This window comes from Pecten maximus, chromosome 2 (assembly GCF_902652985.1).
Source record: "Pecten maximus chromosome 2, xPecMax1.1, whole genome shotgun sequence".
Classification (NCBI taxonomy): domain Eukaryota; kingdom Metazoa; phylum Mollusca; class Bivalvia; order Pectinida; family Pectinidae; genus Pecten; species Pecten maximus.
In genome coordinates, this window is record NC_047016.1 from 46,410,615 (window position 1) to 46,428,657 (window position 18,043).

The following is an 18,043-nucleotide window of genomic DNA, read 5'->3' on the forward strand; positions in this document are numbered from 1 at the left end:
AAGAGTTAAGTTTTAAAGCAAAATTTCAGCAAAGTTCCCCTTTTTGGGCCCTGCCTCTCTGTCCCCAGGGATCAGACAAGCCTCATTTATATAGAATATGATTGCCCTCCCCCAATGATTTTTGATAGGAAGCCACTTTGGCGTTAAGGAGGAGTAGCCTTTTGAAAGTAAAAGTTTAACTGCACATGACAATGGACGGGGCACAATGGCTATAGGTCAGATTACCTTAAGATAGGGAAATCACATTTTTTTAAAATTATTTATTTAATTTGCATTGGAATTAATTCAAATTTGATTAGAATCTGGTATGCACATATTGAACCCGACTAATTTATTGTAGCCAGGGGCTGATGGGCGGGGCCAAATTCTGTATGTGAACAGTTTCTTCAAATAACTTTTTTTTAATCTTTGATCAGAATTTAACTCGAGTGGAATCCCTAGGTGATGGGAATTCAAAATAGTTCAAATGGAAGAGTTGGCCACTCAGGGATAAGGGGCGTGGCCAAGATGTGGCAATTTGGCTTTATTGCTATAAACAAGTTCTTCTCTGAAACTCAACAATGGATAGCACTTGTATGTGACTGGTAACATCCCTGGCTGGTGGGGATTCAAAATTGTACATATAGTGGTGCCCAGGAGGGGACTGAGGGATGGTGCCATTTAAAAGGGGACAATTTGACTTCATTGATTCAGGGCTCAAAGTGGTGACTATTTTAGTCGCCATGGCGCCTTAAATTAACCATTGGCGACCAGTTATTGACCTATAAGGCACCTACATAGGCTTTGGCCATTAAAAAAAATGTGTAAATTTGCGATTTGGTTAATTTTTTCAAAGGTTGCAGTCCATGCTAAATGGCACTCACAATTGAAAGAGTTACAGAGATATCATACTGATCTAAGAATATATTTTTTTTTTAAATCAAAGACAACTAGTCCAGGCGACTAACTTTTCCAATTTGCGCCTAGATTTAATGACTTGGTAGCCAAATAGGCCACCTGGTAAAAATATCCACTTTGAGCCCTGGATTTGATATAAACGATTTCTTTTCTGGAACTATGCAATGATTATCTCTCATCTTTTATTGAAATCATCCCAAGGTGGTTGGGACTCAAAATTTAACTAATGCTTGGGCTGACCCCCAGGGGGCTATCAGAAAGTGGGCAGTTTGGCTATATTGCTATAAATGACTTCTTCTCTGGAACTAAGTAATGAATATCGCTCATATTTGAATGGTAGCATCCCTAGATGATGGGGATTCCTAATTGTACAAATGATGGGGCTGACCCTCAGGGGGCTGATGAGGGGTCTAATGAAGTAAATACATGGAAAATTCTTTAAAATCACATTTTCTTCTGAAGGAGTGAAAGGATTTGGTCCATATTTGATCTGAAGCATCCCTGAGTAAAAGGAAACTGATGTTGTATACTGGTAAATAGTGGGTCAGGCCCTCTAGGGGCCCAATAGGCAGGGTCCAGTAGGGGAATATAGGAAATTCTACCAAGTCCTTCTTTTGTAGGAATAACAGGATTTTGTCAGAATTTAATGTGGTGTACAGCGTCCTTTGAGAAAGGGATTAACATATGTATAAAAGTTTGGTCTGGCCCCTTGGGAGCAAAAAGATGACATCCAAAAGAGGAAATAGAGCAATTTCTTTGAAATGCTTCTTCTGTTGAAATGCAGAGTGTTTTGCAATAATCACTGAAATATCCAGGGGAGCTATACAGGCCCTCTTGTTTCCATGGTAATGTAATTTTGTTAATCTACAGTGATTTTAGGATTATATGAAGACACCTGGCCCATTTGTTGTCTTGAAATATATCTTGTAGATTTTCAAAGGTAAAGCACTTTAACTATGGATTGCCCCTAACAATCATACTGTTTAGTTTTGTGTCCAACATAAAGATCCACTTATCACTTCCAGAGTTATTCCCCTTTCTGAACTGTTATCACATTTTTCAGTTTTGTTTTTGTGTGTTTTTCTTTGCTATCTTTCCATTTTTACCTATGATTAAACTGTATACTCTTCATAGAAATATGCACGATATTAAATCAATTCATTTCAAGGAACAGACAAACATAAAAATATTAATTTCACAGATGTAAAATCTATTGTTTTTGTTTTTGTTTACAGGTGCAGTTTTATGTGTAACATTGCTTGACAGACTAAGTGGGGACCAGATCAACTCACCACATGACGTCATGGAGGAATGGCAGCAACGTCCGCAACGCATCGTCATCCAGTATATACGAAAACAGCTGGGTCTGGAGTAATCATTTATACTTAACTTGTTGGCCTGGTTCTAGGGTAAATCTGACTGCTCTCTGTTACTCATTTCTGACCAAGATCTCTGATCAATCTTGTTGTTTTAACTGACTTCTGAATGGCTTAACATGTAGTGTATGTTTCTATTGAAAATTTGGGTGTAATGATGTCCATTTCTGTGTTCAGACTCCTACTGATGTCACCAGGGACGATACAGTAGTACCTGATACTGTCTGTCTGTTGTCCAACCAATAACTCCCTACTTGTGTCACCAGGGACGATACAGTAGTACCTGATACTGTCTGTCTGTTGTCTGAACAATATCTTGGTTGTGTTAAGTCCCTACTGGTGTCACCAGGGACGATACAGTAGTACCTGATACTGTCTGTCTGCTGTCTGAATGATGGGACAGACACAGATATCACATTACATTATGCTCCATAAAATGGCAGTGTAGATATGCTGTCTAAATCATGGATATATGATGAGTGTCTTTTTTTTTTTAAATGTTTTTTTTTTTGATAATGTACATTGTAATTATAATAAATAAGGACAACCTTGAGTTGGGAATCATACAAAGAGTCTGTGGTTGGAAGGAAATTATATACATACTGTATAGTTGTTTAATTTTGCAGGGTACCTCAAATGTTTCACAGTTACTTATTTAGTATTACAATTCACAGTACAATCATTTGCTAGTAACAACTGTATTTATGTTTGTAATTTGTTCAGTGACAGCAAATATAGCACAATTAAATCCTTCACTAATATTACTAAGTATGTGGTATGTAATGGTATCTTTTGTCTCAGGTTCAATGATTTTGGATTTGTTTTATATACAGGGACCACCGTTAAGAACGTTAATACATAGCTTTAAGATTCACACAATGTTGTTTAAGTTTTCCAGAATTGTGAAATAACAAACTGTAAGTTGAATAAACTTAACACATTTTTAAATATACGCACATGATATGATGTTAAGATTTCAGATTGGTAACTCCATCAAGGGGTCGGACTGAGGTCATTTTGAAGTGCCATTTCAGTGCAAAAAAATTTTGTGCAATCTTTTTACAACACAGCAACATTCCATCCTTCATGTATTCTTCTAGTCATTTTTCCCTTTTTTTTCTTCAGAATCATAAAATTAAGTCATAATGTTTACAGTAAATCCTAAATATTATTTAGGATTAATTTTGATGAAGACAGCACATAGTTTATGACGAGAGTTCAACCCTTTCCTTTAATGGACCCTTCCTCTGAGAAATTATTATGTAGCTCTTCTAACCAATCAGAAGCAATGTTACAAACAACATCAATTTTTCATAACCAATATAAATATTTGTTTCAAACAGGATTGGATCATTGGAGAATTACTTGAAACAACTTCCAGGGTCATTTTTTGAAACCTGCAATTTTAAACTCAATGTCTAATTTCTCATCTTAATCAAGAAAGAAAATATGCAGTGTTACTATTTTTGTTCTTAACACATGTTTTTCTGTGATCTACCCATAATGCACTGCCTTTGGTTACTGCATTAACTGATTTCTTTCGTTCATTTTTATTCCCAATTTCTTAAAGGAATTTACGTAATTTTAGGGGTATAGGCAATTAACTATATAAATCGTCGCTTTGATTGCTCATTGTCATTTATAAATTCACAATAACATTGAGCTCCATACTACAAACTAAAGATTCTACGCAATACCGCAAACTTGGATTTTTAGTCTTAGACTGTGTTCAGTAGCCTTTTTTTTAAAGTCCCAAGCCTAAAACACAAAGTTTCTCACAAGCCTGGCTGGCTCAGCAGAACAAATTATTCAATCTCTTTTTAAAAGATTTATTGCATTACTTTTTAGCCCACCATCATCAGATGGTGGGCTATTCAAATCGCCCTGCGTCCGTGGTCCGTCGTCCGTCCTTCCGTCCGTAAACAATTCTTGTTATCGCTAATCCTCATTAAGTACTGAAGGGATCTTTCTCAAATTTCATATGTGGGTTCCCCTTGGTGCCTAGTTATGCATATTGCATTTTGAGACCAATCGGAAAACAACATGGCCGACAGGCAGCCATCTTGGATTTTGACAATTGAAGTTTGTTATCGCTATTTCTGAGAAATTACTGAAGGGATCTTTCTCAAATTTCATATGTATGTTCCCCTTGGTGCCTAGTTATGCATATTGCATTTTGAGACCAATCGGAAAACAACATGGCCGACAGGCAGCCATCTTGGATTTTGACAATTGAAGTTTGTTATCGCTATTTCTGAGAAATTACTGAAGGGATCTTTCTCAAATTTCATATGTATGTTCCCCTTGGTGCCTAGTTATGCATATTGCATTTTGAGACCAATCGGAAAACAACATGGCCGACAGGCAGCCATCTTGGATTTTGACAATTGAAGTTTGTTATCACTATTTCTCAGAAAGTGCTGAAGGGATCTTTCTCAAATTTCATATATAGGTTCCCCTCAGTGCCTAGATATGCATATTGCATTTTGAGACCAATCAGAAAACAACATGGCCGACAGGCAGCCATCTTGGATTTTGACAATTGAAGTTTGTTATCATTATTTCTCAGAAAGTGCTGAAGGGATCTTTCTCAAATTTCATATATAGGTTCCCCTCTGTGCCTAGTTGTGCACATTGCATTTTGAGACCAATCGGAAAACAACATGGCCGAAAGGCAGCCATCTTGGATTTTGACAATTGAAGTTTGTTATCGCTATTCCTCAGAAAGTACTGAAGGGATCTTTCTCAAACTTTTTTTGTAGGTTCCCCTTGGTCTGTAGTTATGCATATTACATCTTGGGACCAATAGGATAACAACATGGCCGACAGGCAGCCATCTTGGATTTTGACAATTTAAGTTTTTATTGCTATTTTACAGAAGGTACTGAAGGGATCTTTCTCAAATTTCATATGTAGGTTCCCCTTGGTCCCTGGTATTGCATTTTGGGACCAATCCGAAAACAACATGGCCGACAGACAGCCATTATCGCTAAATCTTAAATTTTATATATAGGTTCCGCTTGTTTGAATAGTACTTGAGGGCTGTTTCTGAATTTACACAGATTAGTAACACTTAGAGGAAGAGAAAAGTAGAGAAAAGATCAATCTGACATGGAACCTATAAAGATCATTCAATGGTGGGCGCCAAGATCCCTCTGGGATCTCTTGTTACTAAATAACAGAACAATTTATTATGTTATAAACTTTGTTGCATTGATGGTTCATATATTTGTACATTTTTAACAAGCAATTAAATTTGGAATCAGAAATCCATTAACTTAAATTTATTTAATTTTTTGACATTTTGTTGTTATACATTATACAATTTATAAGTATTTTTTGTAACTTGTATTGAATTATTTGAATTGTAAATTTTATAATGGTTGTTTCTATGGTAGGTTTTTAGGTCATCTGACCTGAAGGGTCAGGATGACCTATAGTCATCATGCTTCGTCCGTCGTCGTGCGCCGTCCGCCGTCCGCCGTGCGCCGTGCGCCGTCCGCCGTGCGTAAACTTTTCACATTTCAAACTTCTTCTCAAGTTCCATCAGTGGGATTGAGTTGAAACTTGCCTGACTTGATGCTGGGATGGTCCTGACCAAGTGTTGTTATTTTTCGGGTCAGTCTGAAATCCAAGATGGCCGCCACAGCCGCCATTTTGAAAACACATTTGAAACTTCTTCTCAAGTTCCACTGGTGAGATTGAGCTGAAACTTGCCTGAAATGATCCTGGGATGGTCCCGAGGAAGTGTTGTTATTTTTCAGGTCGGTCAGAAATCCAAGATGGCCGCCATGGCAACCATCTTGAAAAACACATTTTAAACTTCTTTTCCAGTTCCACTGGTGCCATTGAGCTGGAAATTGGTGAGGATGTTAAGGAAGGAGAGCCAACAAAGTGTTGTTATTTTTTGGCCCCGTAAAAACTTCGACATGGCAGCCATGGCGGCCATTTTGTAAAATGATTGCGCAATCATGGTTCTTCTAAATAACACCTATTTAAAACTTCTTCTCAAATTCCACCGGTGGGATTCAGCTCTTACTTACCAGAAATGATCCTGAGTTGGTCCTGAGGAAGTGTTGTTATTTTTCGGGTCGGTCAGAAATCCAAGATGGCCGCCATGGCAACCATCTTGAAAAACACATTTTAAACTTCTTCTCCCGTTCCACTGGTGCCATTGAGCTGGAAATTGGTGAGGATGTTAAGGAAGGAGAGCCAACAAAGTGTTGTTATTTTTCGACCCCGTAAAAACTTTGACATGGCAGCCATGGCGGCCATTTTGAAAAATGATTGCGCAATCATGGTTCTTCTAAACAACACCTATTTAAAACTTCTTCTCAAATTCCATCAGTGGGATTGAGCTGCAACTTGCCTGAAATGATGCTGGGATGGTCCTCACCAAGTGTTGTTATTTTTCGGGTCGGTCAGAAATCCAAGATGGCCGCCATGGCAACCATCTTGAAAAACACATTTTAAACTTCTTCCCCAGTTCCACTGGTGCCATTGAGCTGGAAATTGGTGAGGATGTTAAGGAAGGAAAGCCAACAAAGTGTTGTTATTTTTCGACCCCGTAAAAACTTTGACATGGCAGCCATGGAGGCCATTTTGTAAAGTGATTGCGCAATCATGGTTCTTCTAAACAACACCTATTTAAAACTTCTTCTCAAATTCCATCAGTGGGATTGAGCTGCCACTTGCCTGAAATGATGCTGGGATGGTCCTGACCAAGTGTTGTTATTTTTCGGGTCAGTCCGAAATCCAAGATGGCCGCCATAGCCGCCATTTTGAAAACACATTTTAAATTTCCTCTCAAGTTCCACCAGAGCTGTTGGGCTGAAACTTGCCAGAAATGATCCTGAGATGATCCCGACCAAGTGTTGTTATTTTTCTGGTCTGTCCGAAATCCAAGATGGCCGCCATAGCCGCCATCTTGAAAAACACATTTTAAACTTCTTCTCAAGTTCCACCAGTGCTATTGAGCTGAAACTTGCCTGAAATGATCCTGAGATGATCCCATCCAAGTGTTGTTATTTTTCGTGTCGGTCCGAAATCAAAGATGGCCGCCATAGCCACCATCTTGAAAAACACATTTTAAACTTCTTCTCAAGTTCCACCAATGCTATTGAGCTGAAACTTGCCTGTAATGATTCTGATATGATCCCGACCAAGTGTTGTTATTTTTCGGGTCGGTCCGAAATCCAAGATGGCCGCCATAGCCGCCATCTTGAAAACACATTTTAAACTTCTTCTCAAGTTCCACCAGTGCTGTTGAGCTGAAACTTGCCTGTAATGATTCTGATATGATCCCGACCAAGTGTTGTTATTTTTCGGGTCGGTCCGAAATCCAAGATGGCCACCATAGCCGCCATCTTGAAAAACACATTTTAAACTTCTTCTCAAGTTCCACCAATGCTATTGGGCTGAAACTTGCCTGTAATGATTCTGATATGATCCCGACCAAGTGTTGTTATTTTTCGGGTCGGTCCGAAATCCAAGATGGCCGCCATAGCCGCCATCTTGAAAAACACATTTTAAACTTCTTCTCAAGTTCCACCAATGCTATTGAGCTGAAACTTGCCTGTAATGATTCTGATATGATCCTGACCAAGTGTTGTTATTTTTCGGGTCGGTCCGAAATCCAAGATGGCCGCCATAGCCGCCATCTTGAAAAACACATTTTAAACTTCTTCTCAAGTTTCACCAGTGCTGTTGGGCTGAAACTTGCCTGAAATGTTCCTGAGATGATCCCGACCAAGTGTTGTTTCTTTTAGATTGGTCTGAAATCCAAGATGGCCGCCATAGCCGCCATCTTGAAAAACACATTTTAAACTTCTTCTCAAGTTCCACCAATGCTATTGAGCTGAAACTTGCCTGTAATGATTCTGATATGATCCCGACCAAGTGTTGTTATTTTCCGAGTCGGTCCGAAATCCAAGATGGCCGCCATAGCCGCTATCTTGAAAAACACATTTTAAACTTCTTCTCAAGTTTCACCAATGCTATTGAGCTGAAACTTGCCTGTAATGATTCTGATATGATCCCGACCAAGTGTTGTTATTTTTCGGGTCGGTCCGAAAATCCAAGATGGCCGCCATAGCCGCCATCTTGAAAAACACATTTTAAACTTCTTCTCAAGTTCCACCAATGCTGTTGAGCTGAAACTTGCCTGTAATGATTCTGATATGATCCCGACCAAGTGTTGTTATTTTTCGGGTCGGTCCGAAATCCAAGATGGCCGCCATAGCGCCATCTTGAAAAACACATTTTAAACTTCTTCTCAAGTTTCACCAGTGCTGTTGGGCTGAAACTTGCCTGAAATGTTCCTGAGATGATCCCGACCAAGTGTTGTTTCTTTTAGATTGGTCTGAAATCCAAGATGGCCGCCATATCCGCCATCTTAAAAAACACATTTTAAACTTCTTCTCCAGTTCCACTGGTGCCATTGAGCTGGAAATTGGTGAGGAAGTTAAGGAAGGAGGGCCAACAAAGTGTTGTTAATTTTTCGGCCTCGTTAAAAACTTTGACATGGCAGCAATGGTGGCCATTTTGTAACATGATTGCGCAATCATGGTTTTCCTGAACAACACCTATTTCAAACTTCTTCTCAAATTCCACCGGTGGGATTCAGCTGTAACTTACCAGAAATTATCCTTAGATGGTCCAGACCAAGTGTTATTATTTATTGGGCCGGTCAGAAATCCAAGATGGCCACCATGGCTAACAGTGCCACTATATACTTGCTACAGAGAATGCATACTACAATAATATAAGGGTTTTAATTTAGAGTCAGATGACCGTTAAGGCCCCTGGGCCTCTTGTTTGTAATTCTTATTATAAGGATCAGAAATCTATTAAATTTCTTTGGTATAGTGTTTTGACATTATTTTCATATGTATTTCAGGACATTTTTTTTTTAGTATCATATACAAGCTAGAATTTATGTTCTAATTCATATCAGTTCATATTAGTTTATTGCTATTTTTATTATATTTGTAGATAGGCTTTTGTCAGCCATTAGTGTTTCAGTCCGCGTTAGATTTTTAACTGTCCAGGATGTCATATCACTTTTATTAAGTCACTCAGAATAGCTTTATTGGTTGGGCTTCACAATATTTGTGATTTTTGAAGATCATGAGAAACTGTATCTTCATTTTCTAGAATTTTGACCACATAATCGGCATATGTTATTCCCAAAAAATATTTGTTTTCAATTTGTTAAATTGATTTGAATAATTTAATATTCTACCAATAAATGTTATTTTTTCTTGTTGGGCCTCTTGTTACATTTATTATCTGAAATCCATGAGTGATAAAATTGAGTTTGTTGTAAATTGTAGCGACTTATTTTATGGAAACTACCTGCCCAAACTTGCCTTTATCAATTACCTTCTTCATGTTCTTCAGTGTGAATTGATATCTGTACAAAATATTGATAATTTGTGAAATTGTGTATAAATGGTCGCCTTAGGAAATTCTGTCTTCATGCATCACTATTTCACTACCTGCTGCACGTGGGCTGGACCACCATCCGAAAGGAAAACAACAATATTATTGTTTGTTTGTTTTTTTGTTTTTTTTTCAAGTATTCAATTTTTTTACTGTTTCATTGACACCTGGTCGTTACTTGAGAGAAATATTTTCATGGAAAGTTTTAAAATTTCAAAACAGACTTCACCCCCAGTAATTTACAATAAACATAATGTGGATTGGCAAAGTGCTTTTAGAAAAGGTTTATAAATTTAAAAAATATTGTATTTGTTTGACTTAAATTGTACATTATGTCTAAATTAAATGGAAAAATAACCACATTGTCAGTAGCATAGTACATCTTTCTACACATATGTACGATTGTACTTAGTAATATACTATGAACTACCCAGGTATATATTTGTAAGCCTATTACGTTACAGAACATCAAGGGTATACAGTGATAGGCATTGTATTCTATGTTTACTGTTATTTTTGTGACTTTATCATACTGCCAATGTTGTGATAATTGTGATAACTGTTTACTATAATTATATATCATATATATACAAATTTACATAATTTATCATCTTATGATGATAATGACCTTCACCCTGCCAATACGACTAGATGTCCTTGACATGGACCATCTCAGTTTGAGGTCCACAAACTTTACTGATACAGTCCCATTACTTGTGATTTTATTAATATTGTTGTATTTGAACTCTTGTTATATATATTCTTCTATCTCTATCAAATAAAACTGGCAATGGTAGCTGAATTTTATTCAAACATTGTAAATTTTGTTAATCATTCCTCTCAAAACATTCAAAAACATATTTACTGTAATTACATATGTTTACATGGAATTTGCTATACAATAAATATTTGAATCAACACCACTGTCTTGAATTCTCTGTTGCAAGGTGACCATGATAGCTCAATTGATTAGTGCACCGGCCACAGTAATCTCAAGTGAAGATCCAAGGTGCTTGGTTCGATGCTCCGTACCAGTATCATGTTGTCATGTTCTTGAGCAAGATATTTTACCCTTATTGCTCTGGATGGCATATGATGGGCCTCTCATATGTTGTTCAGTGATGTAGTCACCAACTACTACAATGGAGACCCTGTCTCATATTCACGGGGTGATAAACCCAGCAAACAAACAAATAAACTATTTCAAGAGCTTTTCAAGAACCTAAATAGTGGTTTATTTCAAGAGCTTTTCAAGAACCTAAATAGTTAATACCAGTATTTTTGAATTCAAAATCTGTGATTGTCAAGTAATCGGCCCACCTATGTCCATTACAGCAGTATTTAAGGTACTGACTTAAAAAGCTTTGATGTCCTCGGAAAAACAGGAATATGGGTTTACCCTGTGAAAATTTGTGATCTGTCAGTAATGTCACAAAAATAGGGAATATATACTGCTATATTTGTCTCTGTTGCTTGTTTTTAAATGTTTGTACACAATGCTGATACCAGGAAGTCTGGATAACTTTCACTGTATTTCTAAATCAATTCAGATATAATCTTATTCTATGACATTTCATGTTCTTTATTTGTTAACAATTCTCATAAAGTATTCTGAGACACACTGAGATTCATTGTAGAAAAATAGAACATGTCTTTCACACATTTATTTCTAATTGTCTATGCTAAAATCTCTAGAAAATTATCATTTATTCTTTGCTTTCTGATTTTCCATTATCTTTTCGTTGGGTATAAGCCTTTAGATTTTTCCCACCATTGTACATGTTTCTGATTTTACTGTACATAAACGTAAAAAAGAAGAGTAGATTATCGTATCTACCATCATACTCGTCACGGGCCACAAACACGTCATGGTAGTCCCTTAAGAAATAGTAAATGGCTTCAATGGTGGACAGATAAGTTGACGGGATGTCCTTCTGGTGTCGCCAAAAGTTACTGTGTCTCGTCTTCAGCTCTATACATGCAAGGCCTAGAAAAAAATTGGTATTAGTAAACTTCTGAAAATGTAGGTTCTGTGTGCATACATAAACATATGTAACATGCAAAGAAAGTTTATTTTCATTGTCTCGGAACTCTCAAGTCTAAAAGCCATCTTCAAGAGATATTTTTAGTTTTAATAATTAATATCATAATTAAACTAATGTTGTCAATTTTTCAAAATACTCATTATAGGCCTATCAGTATTTATAGACAAGTCTGTTGAATCAATATTGGTACAGAGTATGTTCTAAGGGGAGACAACTGACAAACCAGCAGCCTATAGTCATTGTGCATTGATAAACAAAATTTATAATGTTTCAGTATATTACTGAAATTTGATCAGATAACCTTTTGTTACAAAAACAAACAACTTAAGTTTGGATTATTAAGTATTAATGGCTATGAGCTTTAACTAAAATAGCTCGACATCAAATTGGTGAGAAAATGATACAAGTTTACAGCTTGTTTTCCAAATCAATAAAACAGTAAAAATGATAATTTGAACTAAAAATAAATAAAAATAGTTTAGAAATCAGACATCCTATTAAAATTCTGGGTAAATAAATAAGGGCAAGTTATAAATAAGTGTAAATTATTTTGCTGTTAAAAAATCATAAATTTCACATGTTAATTTGTATATATGAGCAAACAACCTATGCATATATGGGCCAAACAAATGAAGTTTGAGAAATAACTTTTTAACAATGTCAGTCAACTAGACACTTCAGCATCCATAATAATTTGCAGATTTCTTTTTTTTTTTAAATAGCCAAGAACTCTTATAATAGATAAACAGTGTTTTTCCGGAGACTGCTTACCCTTGAGTCGCTCGTCCGAGCTAATCCTCTTCGTCTGATTCCATGTACTGTCTATAATTATTACTCGGTCAAATGGAGGTTTGACCTCTAACCTTTTGGTATCCTCCATTGTTAACTTTGACCTTTTGACCTCCTCCTCGTCTGATAAGTGTTTTCTTTTCACACCTGTTTTCTGTGTAATTTCTGTATTTCCATGTGTCATCCTATCACAACCCTCTGATGTTTGTTTAGCGTCGTCCTCGGAGACCAATTTTCCCTCAGGTGACGATGAAATGTCTTTGTGTGCTCCTGTACAAGTCTGACCTACATCAGATGAAACTTTTTCAAGGCTGGCATACACCACATCTGTTTTCTCCTCCGAAATATTGTTATGCTGATCTTTCTTGTCCTCCTGTTTGTTGTTGTGCACACATCGGGAATACTTTTCGGCTAATGCGGCCATGTTTATAGATTCAGCTCCGGGGAATAACAGCACCACCTACAATATCATCATAACAACAATCCCGTTCACTTTCAGTGATTTTCTTACCCTTATTTTACAGAGGGTCTGTACCTTTTCCTTATGGAAAATACAGTGGTGGTTTTTTTTGCAAAATAGGGAAATATTATCAACAGATCATTTTTTTTATGTTTGATTTAGCTTTGATAAATAGAAACTTGTAGCTTAAGGTCATCTGCTTGAAATACATATTAATCAACATCTCTTAATACAAAATTGAATATTTACAGGGTTTGGTTTGTTTTTGTTTAACGTCCTATTAACAGCCAGGGTCATTTAAGGACGTGCCAGGTTTTGGAGGTGGAGGAAAGCCGGAGTACCCGAAGAAAAACCACCGACCTACAGTCAGTACCTGGCAACTGCCTCACGTAGGTTTCGAACTCGCAACCCAGAGGTGGAGGGCTAGTGATAAAGTGTCGGGACACCTTAACCACTCAGCCACCGCAGCCCCATATATTTACAGGGACACTTAAATGTTTTCTGATTTGGAAAATATGAACATGAAATTGGGAAAATACAACAAAATCTAGGGATACTCTGCCCCAGGTAGAACAAAAGTACCTGAAAAAATCACCAACGATACAAAATTAACATTATTCTAGGCCTACATGTTCACAAGAAGATGTTTTCAGCTTGCAAAGCTGATCCCTATAACATTTAACAAGACAAATAACCAAACAATAGGTTCTCAAACCTGTATGGTCTTTCTGTTTTTGCTCCTGAATTATATCATCCATCAGCAAATTACCAACGACCTGTATTAAGAAGCTTTCTATACCTCTATACAGAGACTGGTAACTGGGCCTAATAATACATTTAAGTTTGTAAGAACTTCTGTTTCCTCCTACAGCAAGACCCCATACTGCCTACCTAATATAAGCTGATAAAACTCACAATTATTGTAAAATAATTTAGAACTTTATCTTTTATATATTCGGACATTAATTAGAACACTCTATTAGGCCAAGTCTGGCTTGAGATTATCTTTGTATTACCATAAACCTACCCTTTCTTGGTCTGGATAATCTGGAATACATGGATATGTGTAGATGGTGACATCATCAGGGGCAATAACTCTTGCATGACCTGATGTACTTTTTCCATCACATTCACTTGGATGTTTGATGATGTCAATCTTGAATGGCAACTGAAATTGTAATCAAATTGTTTATGTATATAAAAGGTATAGCTAAAAATTGCCAAGAGGAATCCAAGCAGATAATACCATGTGTGTAACAATATCTGATTATCATTTTCATTTCTTTTTTTAAAGTTTTCTTTTCCTCCAGACCTAATAGAATAAGTTCATTTACATGGTTCTAATACTTTTTATTACATTGCAATCCATGTTATTCTAGAGTAAAAAATGATTATAAATGTTTACATTTGAATACATTTTAAAAATGACAGGAGTCAGTTTTCAATAAAGAATCAGGGCTTTCAATGGACCTTTACATTTACCCGGGTAGCAATTTCAGAAATCAAGTCATATTTCATATATAAAAGGTATGTCAAAAAGTCATTTTAAACCAAGAATTAAAATGCATATAATAGCATGGGTAAAAAAATGGAGGAGTCTTTTCAAAGCCTAGAATTGAAACGCATAATATCAAGGATCTACAGAAAATCTCTGAGATTTCAGAATGTATACTCATATCACAATGATGTTCCTCAAAATAGGCTTAGTTTTTCCTTTTGTACCCTTAGAAGCAATCACTGCTGTACATAGACTGAAGATATGTCTCGGAAGCCGTAATATGGATACACTCTGATGGTATGAAAGGGTAAGGTAAATACTAAAACACCTACACTATATTAGTATAAATGTTAACAACTGATTATTACTGGTGCATGTAGTTTATCTCTTGTTCTAAATTGTCAGGATAAAAATGAAGAGTATGAGGTCAACTTACTAGCTGAGGCTAGAAGGAATTTCGGCTGAATGCTCAGAAGGCCATAAGTTTGAGCCCCAGGGTGGACAGGATATTTTACATTACGTATACCTTGTTTGTACAATACATAAGGAAATCAAATAAAATTCTTTTTAAAAAAATAAAAATTTCAACCTTCTAAATTCTCACCTTGACCTTGGGAATTTTGTCTTCGATACCTAAGACAGGCACATAACATGTGTAGCAATAATATTTCCTTGACTTTCCACACTTTGGACATGACATACGACCGTCCATTTCATCAAGAAAGGCCTGAGAATCTATCTTCAGGTCTGCAAACGGATCACTCTCCATCCTGTTGAATCTACAAATAAAATTAGATTTCTTCATGTCTATTTTGTATACACATATGTTTTGTTGGTTCAGAAACAAATGGATCACTCTCCATCCTTGTTGAATCTATAAATAAAATAAGATTTCTTCATGTCTGTTTTGTATACACATGTTTTGTTGATTCAGAAACTTAATTTTTAAATTGTTTGTAAATTTTGTTAACTGATGGTTATAAATCCTGTAGATCCGAAGGTTACTATATCAACATGTTTTACTTACACTGAGAACCTTCTGACCACCACAGGAACCTAAGTTCCCTGGCCACCACAGGGACCCGAGTTCTCTGGCCACCACAGGGACCTGACATAAATCAATCAGTATATAAGATAAATATGATTATCTTAAGTACCAAACAAATTTTATTTTCACGCGTTCATCTTACATTACATTATCCAAAATTAGACATTTGTATTGTCATTCATTTTTTTTTTTATTTTGGGATGGGTGGCCCTGAGGGGTAAGGGGGGTGGGGGGAGAAAATGTGTGTGTTGATAAATATAACAAAGGGTACATGAAACCAGAGACCTATACTGATGAAACTCTGGTAGTCCATTTTATTACCAGACAGAATTTTGTGGTCAGACATAACCAGTTATATGCCAATGTAACAGTAAATGCTTTTCCACTACAACAGTAGCTAATGCCGAACGAGACCTCTTCACCAGAAAGTTGATATTGGGAGAACAGTGATAAAAGTGTCATGAGTTAGCGGAGTTTCCTCTCTCCCTGACACTATGTCTGCTGGGGGAGCCGTCTGCTGCAAGGTAAGGGGCCTACCCTAGACATGGTGTCAGGGCCAGAGGACTCGGGGCTGGTCATGAGCATGCGGACAAAACACCGACTATAGTTGATGAGGCGAAAACCCAACACAGGCGGGGCCATGTAGGCTGCAACCCACCACCGACGGAGTCTTGTAGGTGGTAACCTACCACAGGCCGAAAGTCAGTAACTAACTACCAACAAATAAGTTATGAGTTTGACTGGGTTACATCACAGGAGCTCGTTTCTATTGAGCAGTAAAAATAATATTTGAGTCTTGGGCCGTTTTAATTTTTGCGGTCCAAACGGACAGACCAGTTGGACCGATGTTGTTCGTTTATGAAATAAAGACCGACCTGATGATTTAATATTGTTTTCAGACGAGCCTTGACAAAGACTCCCAAGGCCTGTATTAACTTTTGCAGGTCCGTCAAGATATATGTTTGAAATATTACATTTAAAAACTGACGAACAGGTTTGTCCGCACAAACTAACAGGCCCCAAATATCAGGGATCAACGTAAACGAGCTCATTAGGCCTAACATATGTAACTCACATGAATCATGTGAGTGGTCTATTACAAACGTTTGTCGGCAGTGTTTTAGTCAAGCACATTTACAGTATTCGTTTATATATTTAACTGTATGCCTAGCTAAACCATCGTCAAAATAAAAGCAAACAATTGTATTCGTTATCAAGTTAACTGTTACCGACCTCTCCGGACAGGGTCACTTGCTGTACTTGAGAGGAAGACACTCTGCCAACATGCTTTCTCCAGCCGGAAGTTTACAGTCCACAACGGATAGGATATAAAATGTTTACCTGTCAGCTTATTGATTCATCGACTGCATTGGCCTGTTGTTGTGTAAATCGTCTGTACACCGGATATAGATATCGTGAGGTGCTTGTGACCACAACGACAACTTCAAAATCAGGTTTTGATTTCATCAAAGTTACTCAGCATATTGTATAAAATAATACCACAGTATACCAGAACCGAAAATGGTGAATTACTTCATTCAATATTGATGTACTTAGTTAACCCCAACATTTTTTCTGGTTCAAAATTTGATATCTTTTATTTGATATTACCAGTAAAACTATAATTCAAAAGAAGAGGGTGTTTGCACCAACTAAATTGAACGGGTGTTACTTTAGAAATTTTATTGTCATCATATGAAAAGCATCATGCTTTCTATTATGGTTGCTTGGTTGATGGGGTTTAACATACACACAACATCTGAGGTTATAATTATGTTGGTGGCATCATGATTGCATGACACTAGTGTGTGTCATAACTCCAACAATAGATGGAATTTGACACAAGGATTGAGCTCAAACTGTAATCACTCATTCATGAAAAGTGCACTATGAACAAGTCACATACGAAGTGGCATAAGGAGTAGCGAAAAAGGTCCAGAAAAGAGGTAATTACAAGAATTTCCGACGTGCAAAGGGCCAATAGACTGCAGCAAAATGGAGTATTGCCACGAGGTTTAGACTCGAATTGTATTCAATTATGACAGCGCCTAAATCAATGGAGGGAAACACGTGACCTGTAACAGATACGAGAATACTAAAATGGCGGACGAATGTGCCGACTCGCGGTAAGCTTTTAAACTCATTTACTTTATCGATATCAACAATTTGATAAGTGCACGGGACCCGTAATACTTAATAGATAATGGATATATACAAAAGACATCACTATATGCTGTAGTTATTGCAAACACGTCTACACCATTTCTCACAACACGCAAGATATGGAGAATACATCGTCCATAAACATTACAAACATCATTCAAATAGTAATATTTAGCTGGTTAATTGCAGCCTAGGTTCTCTAGAATAATCAAAACCGGAGATAGCCCCCGGAAATCTGTATCCAATTGGCGGGAAAACAATTATTGCCCATACAGGAGAACCTAGGGGTAACGTAGGACCAACGTTATTACAACAAATTTAAGC

The 18,043-nt window shown here is 36.9% G+C and overlaps 2 protein-coding genes across 5 annotated transcripts in view; one reads left to right on the plus strand and one right to left on the minus strand.

Moving 5' to 3' along the window:
- LOC117322277 (uridine phosphorylase 2-like) overlaps window positions 1-4,114 on the plus strand; it is a 46,848-nt gene extending 42,734 nt beyond the window's left edge. Inside the window, exon 8 of the mRNA XM_033877087.1 lies at window positions 2,133-4,114. Coding sequence (XP_033732978.1) covers window positions 2,133-2,272 — 140 coding nt within the window. The 3' untranslated portion in view covers window positions 2,273-4,114. The remainder of the gene's footprint in view (window positions 1-2,132) is intronic.
- A 7,115-nt stretch (window positions 4,115-11,229) lies between these two features.
- LOC117322278 (DTW domain-containing protein 1-like) lies at window positions 11,230-16,878 on the minus strand. Of its 4 annotated transcripts, XM_033877092.1 has the most exons (7): window positions 16,790-16,860; window positions 15,536-15,616; window positions 15,352-15,382; window positions 15,113-15,257; window positions 14,038-14,178; window positions 12,533-13,010; window positions 11,230-11,703 (listed from the first exon to the last, which is right to left on the minus strand). In XM_033877092.1, exons 3-7 carry the CDS (start codon window positions 15,369-15,371, stop codon window positions 11,423-11,425), a joined length of 1,065 nt encoding a protein of 354 aa, XP_033732983.1. In that variant the 5' UTR covers window positions 15,372-15,382; window positions 15,536-15,616; window positions 16,790-16,860; the 3' UTR covers window positions 11,230-11,422. The 4 variants fall into 4 exon arrangements, with proteins under 4 accessions (XP_033732983.1, XP_033732981.1, XP_033732982.1 ...); XM_033877090.1 differs by lacking the exon at window positions 15,536-15,616 and having other exon boundaries at window positions 16,790-16,864; XM_033877091.1 differs by lacking the exon at window positions 15,352-15,382 and having other exon boundaries at window positions 15,113-15,287; window positions 16,790-16,851.
- Between the last annotated feature and the right edge of the window lie 1,165 nt (window positions 16,879-18,043).